General features: G+C 58.7%; 1 protein-coding gene across 1 annotated transcript in view; it reads right to left on the bottom strand.

Annotated features, from left to right (window-relative positions):
* Positions 1-190: 190 nt before the first annotated feature.
* Positions 191-6,000, bottom strand: part of IQSEC2 (IQ motif and Sec7 domain ArfGEF 2) — a 76,923-nt gene continuing 71,113 nt past the window's right edge. The window contains 5 exon segments of the mRNA XM_087859627.1: positions 191-1,901; positions 1,903-2,478; positions 3,079-3,128; positions 3,619-3,792; positions 5,359-5,520. Of these exon segments, the coding sequence (XP_087715753.1) occupies positions 1,512-1,901; positions 1,903-2,478; positions 3,079-3,128; positions 3,619-3,792; positions 5,359-5,520 (1,352 nt within the window). The 3' untranslated portion in view covers positions 191-1,511.

Raw genomic sequence — 6,000 nt, 5'->3', positions numbered from 1 at the left:
CACACAGGCAGTTAATGAGCTGAGATGGGGAAACCTCCCTCCTCCCCCACCTCCCACCCAACCAAGGCATGTCACCCACCCAGGTGCCTGAGCTGCTACCCTTAGTTCCTCACCTCCCTGGGCTAAAGGCCTCTCTCTCCATGGGCTCCACCCGGGGGAGGCGGCATAAGTAGGAGGCAGAGGCGGGAGGTGATCACAAGGTCTTTTATGAGGCATCAAATATACATTCTTATATACAAGGAGGAAAAAAGACAATGCCTGAACCCCAGCTCCTCTCCGTACAGCCCCTCCGGCTGCTGCCCTCCCCCGCCCCCAAGCCCCTGGGTCCCGGACCTTCATACAGCCAGGGTCTATCTGTCTGTACTGCAGCCCATGGTGGGGGGGGGGGGAGGAAGGAGCTGAGAAAGGAGCTGGGTATGTGGGGCAAGAAGAGGAGCTGGGGCTTGTAAAAAATATATTTATAATAAATAAACAGGGCTGTAAAGGGGCTGGAGGGGCAGCAGAGATTTTGACGGACAGAAGGACTTAGGCATCCTGGCTCCCAGCCCCCACTCTGATGGCTTCAATCTGCCTCAGGAAGGACATCATGGGCTTATGATGGCCCTCTGGGAGCCTCTCTCCCCAGGGCTGGTGCTGGGTGCCGTGCCCCAGCAAGGTGTATGTGGGCAAGATCTGTAAAGTGCATTGTCTTCAGTGGTAGGTGGGGTAGGTATAAGGGAATGGGGGGCATGCAATATGGGTGAGGGAGGGCAGTGCCCTTCTCATCCCAGACCGGAGCCCCCCCCCCCCAAACCTGTCTGAATTTTGATCAGAATAAGAACGTTGCTGTGAGAGGCAAGGTCCTGAAGCTGAAGAGGTCTGGGCTGGGGCCCACTGGAAAGAGGACAGAGGCTGGCTCCGAAGGAGAAGCTCTGTCCCTTTGGGGGGCCAGCATTAGTGGGGGCCCACTCACTGAGGGCACCGACAGCCCTGTTCCTCTGGCAGGTAGAGAGACACATGGAGGAATTTGGCCAGGCCCTGAGGTCTGAGAGAGGGCCGAGCCAGCTGACGTTTGGCCACAACGGTACAGAGCTCCCTCCGAGCCCCGCGTGGCTAGAGGCACTCTGGGGAAGCCTTCATCCTCACCACTCCTGACACCTGCCTGCCCTTCTCTACCAGCCAGAGCTGACAGGGAGCCCACACTGGCCCAGAGGTCTGAGGCCACCTCTGGGAGCGGGGGTGGGAGGGGGATGGAGAGAGGACAAAAAAAAAAAAAAAAAGGATGAGGATCTCCAAAAGGTCCTCACTACTCCCCAGAGCTTGAGAGCCCTGCGTCCGGGCTTCAAGTGGCAAGGATCTTTGAATCTGGAAGGAAACCCCACGGCGACTGTTGAGGGTTAGAGGAAGGGTTCTAAGGCAGGGAGGAAGTGGGGAGAAGGACATCTCTATGTGTATATATATTTTAGAAAAACTGGGGAATCTCTTGTGGATTCCCCAGACCTCCCTGGGCCCCAGCTCACTCCCTCCGTTCATCAGACCACGGTGCTGATCCGGCTGGGCTTGGCCTTGGGGTTCGCACTGGGTGGGTTGGCTGTGCCAGGGGGCCCAGAGGCGTGCAGTGGGCCATGGGGGGAGGTGGGCGGCAGGGGCGAGTGTGGGGTATGGGGTGAGGGTGGGGGCAGGGGTGGGTAGGAAGGGTGGGGTGGGATGGGTGAGTGCGGTGACAAGGGTGACTGCGGGTGGTGAGGGTGGGAATAGGAGCCTCCTGGTGGCCGGGATCCAGGGCCCCCAGTGGCCCCCGATGCTGGCATCATCTGTGGGTGGTGGCTGAAGATGAAGTGTTTGGGGCCCTGTTTGTGGGCTGGAGGGTGCTGGGGGGCAGGACTGTACAGGGGTAGTGGGGATGTGGGCTGGTGCAGGGGGGTGGCGGCCATGTGGAGCAAACTGAGGGTGTCCTCCAGCTCCCCGTCTGGGGGCCCTGCCTGGCCGGCCCAAGGTGTAGTGCTGGGGGCCTGGGACTGGGCCGTGGGCATGGAAGTGGCGATGTGGCCCCACGGGAGGGGCTGAGGCGGGCGGCGGTGGAATGGAGCCCAGCTGGGGCAGGGGTGGGGGCTGCTGAGGAGGTGGGGGGAGAGGGGGCTGCTGGGGTGGGAGGTAGGGCGGCGGGGCAGGGCCTGGTCCTTGGCAATATTGGGCATGCAGGGCCTGGAGCTTGGACTGCCCGTCGGGCAGCACCCCCAGGCCGCCGTGGCTGTGACCGTGGTGGTGGTGGTGGTGGTGGTGGTGGGTGGAAGAAGCAGATGAAGAGGAGGCAGAAGCCTGGCCTGTTGGCGGTGGTGGCATCTGGAAGGGCCCCTTGCCCCGCTTGCTTCCAAACAGGGAGCCCAGGAAGGATGAGGAGTTGGAGACGGGCCTCTGGCTCTTGTACTCCTCTGGCGGTGGGGGTGGGGGCGGAGGTGGCATCCTCTGGTGAGGGCGTGGACTGCTAATAACAGACCCCTGGAAGCGGGGAGGGAGGGAAAGTCAGGCCAGTCTAGACTTTCTAAACCCCCAACCCAAAACTCCACCCGGTCCCTGAGGGCTGGAGTTGGGGAGACAGGAACGCCAAGGGCATAAAATGAAAACCAGTAACAGTCCTGTACTTTGTACATGGAGCTCCCCAGCTTGCGGAGCTCTGCTGTCACATCCACTATCTCATCTGAGCCTCCGCCGGGAGAGGAAGAATCAGTAGGACCTCCTCCTCATCCCCATTTTGCAGGCAGGGAGAATGTTAGGCCCCGAGACACAGAGTGACTTGCTCCGGCTCAAAGAGCAGGACTTGGAGGTGAGAGCTTCTCACGGTCCAACTCCAAGGGCATCTCTACTCAGAGTCGGCCCTGGGGTTGAGAGGGGCTAGGGAGAGTGGAAGACAGACTGAGAGACAGGCAGAGTGAGGACAGACAGAGTTGAGGACAGATGGAGAGAGTGGTTGGCTGGGAGAGGCAGCCTCAAGGTTCCCATCAGGGAAGAGGGGGAAGCAACAGGTCCCCTCCTCCTCTGGGGCTCCATGGCAGGGCAGGGCTCATGCAGAGGGCGAGTGGGGCAGGAGCTGGCACTTACTTCGATGGTGCTGTCCAGCGATCCCACGCTGTTACGCCGCCCCCGCTTCCCTGCACCCACAAGCAAGGAGCCCAGCGTCAGAGCAGCAACCCCCCCTCCCCACCCTGCTGGGCTCCAGAGCTGGGTACCAGGCCTGGGCCCCTCCCGGGGACAGACACCCCTATTCCCTTTCCCCCGTTGAAGAGGGGAAGGTGGGGAGGAGGAGAGGTGGAGGAGGAGGCGTGAGAGGAGGAAAAGATGGAGAATGAGGAGAGGTGGTGCTGGAGAGATAGAAGAGGAAAGAGAGGAGGAGAGGTGGAGCAGCGAGAGAGAGGGGCTAAGACTGTGGCCCCACTTCACACTCCCTGGCCCAGACTCTGGGCTCCACCTGGTCTGACCTGGCTCCCAGGCCCCCTGCAGCGTGGCGCCGAGGGCTCTGGATAGAGGCAGGGTGTGTGCATGTGTGGCGGGTGCAGAGAAGGCTGGCGGTCAGTGATAGGAGGCAGAGAGGACACCCGGTCCCACATCTCCCCAGCCAGGGCGGGGGCCCCGAACACTTGCCTGCGTCAGAGAGGTCTCGCAGGGAACTGCTGAGCGCACCCCGTTTGAGCCCATCGCCTGCCCCATACGTGTCCTCCAGGCTGCTGCGGGCCAGCGTGCCATTCACTGAGTCCTTGGCCCCGCCGGGCTGTGAGGCGTTAGGCCGCATCATACCTTTCTGCTTCTCTAGCTCCGCTGGGTGGTAGTGGGGAAGACAGGGTGAGAAGGTCAGGGACAGAAGTGAAAGGCCACCTGACTCCATGAACCTCCTCCATCCTTGCCCGCTCTCTCCCCAGGCCTCCTGCTTTGCCCTCTGGACAGGCAGCATGCTCCCCTCAAACCTCAGCTCCACCTCTGAAGCCCCCCACACAGCGCCCAACCCTGTTTTGCGCCATCTCCTCTGGCTAGGTTTTCCCTCTCCGGTGCCTGCTCCTCCCACCCCTCCGGCTCCTCCCCCCTTCCTCTCGCCCTTCTTGCTCCCGGCTCCCCTGCTCACTCTCAGTCTGGTCTCCCAAACCACCCCTGCCCTTCAAAACAGAGCTTCACAGCTGCTGGTCACAGCAGGGGCAGGAAGGCCCTTCTGGATTATGGCAAAGGGCAATCATTCCAAAGTCCGCTCAGTTCTCAGATATCTTGCTCCAGAGCAGAGGGCTCCTGGAAGGACAGGAGCAGGAAACCAACAGGAATCGAAGCCTTTATTATATGCCAGCAGTGTGCTGGGAGCTGTGCGTACTTGACCTCGCTCAATCTCACAACAGTTCAGAAGTAAGTATTACCATCCAAGTTTTTCAGAGGAAGAAACTGAGAACCCGAGAAGTCATAGAGCTTGCCCAGGGTCATATAACTGGAAATGGGGAGCTGAGATTCTGGAAGCAGGTCTGCCTGAATCCAAAGCCTGCATTCTCTAGCCTCTTTACACCCCCACCTCCCTGAGGAGGTCACGGAGACTTCTATCGCCTTTCCCCTCATCTTGGTGTGCTCACCCCTCTCTGAATATCCCCTGGGTCTCAAGGATCTGGTGAACTGAAATGTGTGACCCTGCCTTGCTGAGGAGTAGCGTCGACCCTGGAACCATGAAGAGCTCACCAAGCAGCTGTCCACTGCCTCAGTTTCTCTCTCTGTGTCTGCCTGCCTCTTTCTCCTCAACACCATGTTACTTAACTGTGACTGCTTAGCCTGGAGAAGAGAAAACTTGGAGGGCATCGAGTGGAATGAGATGTAATCACTATTTCCCATTATATATGCTGAAAATTACTTGATGTGGCCTCTGGGGGCCAGAAGGATGGGTGATGGGGACTCAGCTCAGGAACTGGAATGTGGGATGAGAACATCTCGTCTACCTTACCTCATCGAATCTCCACAGCTGTGTGAAGGAGATTTCATCTTCCCAATGTCATGTATGAAGAAATTGGGGCTCGGGGAGTCAGGCAACTTGCCCCAGTTTACCTAAATAGTAAGTAGCAAACCTGGGATCTGAAACTAGAGTCCCACCTCCAGAACCCCGATTCTTCTCCCTGCTGCCTTTCAACAGAAGGAAGAGTTGGTTCATAATTAGGGCTTGGAGTAATAATCTGCTGTTCAGAGGTAATGAGCCCGTCGTCACTGAAGGTATTCAAGCAGAGGCTGAAAGGTTCCTAGGATGAGGGCAGGAAGGCTGGACAAGCTAACCCTCAACCCCAAGATTCTCAGAGGACAGGATTCTTGGTGTTTGCAGGGTGCTGTGTCAGGAAAAGGAGAAAGAGGTGCCGCTGGGCTACTCACACTCCACACGGTATTTCTCCATCTCCTGCACCTCAGCAATGGACTCGCGCAAGTCGGACGTGAAGCGCAGCCGGTCCTGGAGGCTGGGGGCATTGAAGATGATGAGGACTTTGCGTTCCCCGCCAGGTACTGCGGACAGCAGCTTGATCCCAAACTGGTAGTCTGTGGGGAAGGGGGAGGTCGGGCACCTCTGTCAGGACTGAAGCGATGTGGCTCAGACGTGAATTGATTTTTCTACCGTCCAACTCGGATCCAGCCTCCTCTCTGCTCATGCATCTTTAGTGGCTCCCTTTTGTCCCCCCAAAGTCCCCAAACTCCTGGTAGTCATGGCCCCGTTACTCCCTATACTCCAGATATGCAGGCAAGCTGAAGTCTAGCTGCTCTCTCAAACTCCTTCCTTCACACCTCTGCCTCTACTCACATTGCTTCTGCTGCCACCCAACAAAGCGCCTGTGGCTCAGTCCTTCAGAGCGCAGAGTGATCACCATCTCTTCGGCCCACCAGAAAACATACACACTGCGGTTCCCTGCCAGACCACAAGCTCCTCAGGGCACAGACCCAAATTACACTTCACCCTGGCCTGCTCTGCATCCCAGGACCAAGTCGGTGCTTTGGAGACCTTAGTCCCATTGTAAAGCCTCC

The sequence above is a fragment of the Ursus americanus genome, chromosome X (genome assembly GCF_024610735.1).
Source record: "Ursus americanus isolate L20-20 chromosome X, mUrsAme1.1.p, whole genome shotgun sequence".
Taxonomy (NCBI): Eukaryota; Metazoa; Chordata; class Mammalia; order Carnivora; family Ursidae; genus Ursus; species Ursus americanus.
Note: the sequence above shows the minus strand (reverse complement) of the source record. Positions and strands in the feature narration are given on the sequence as shown.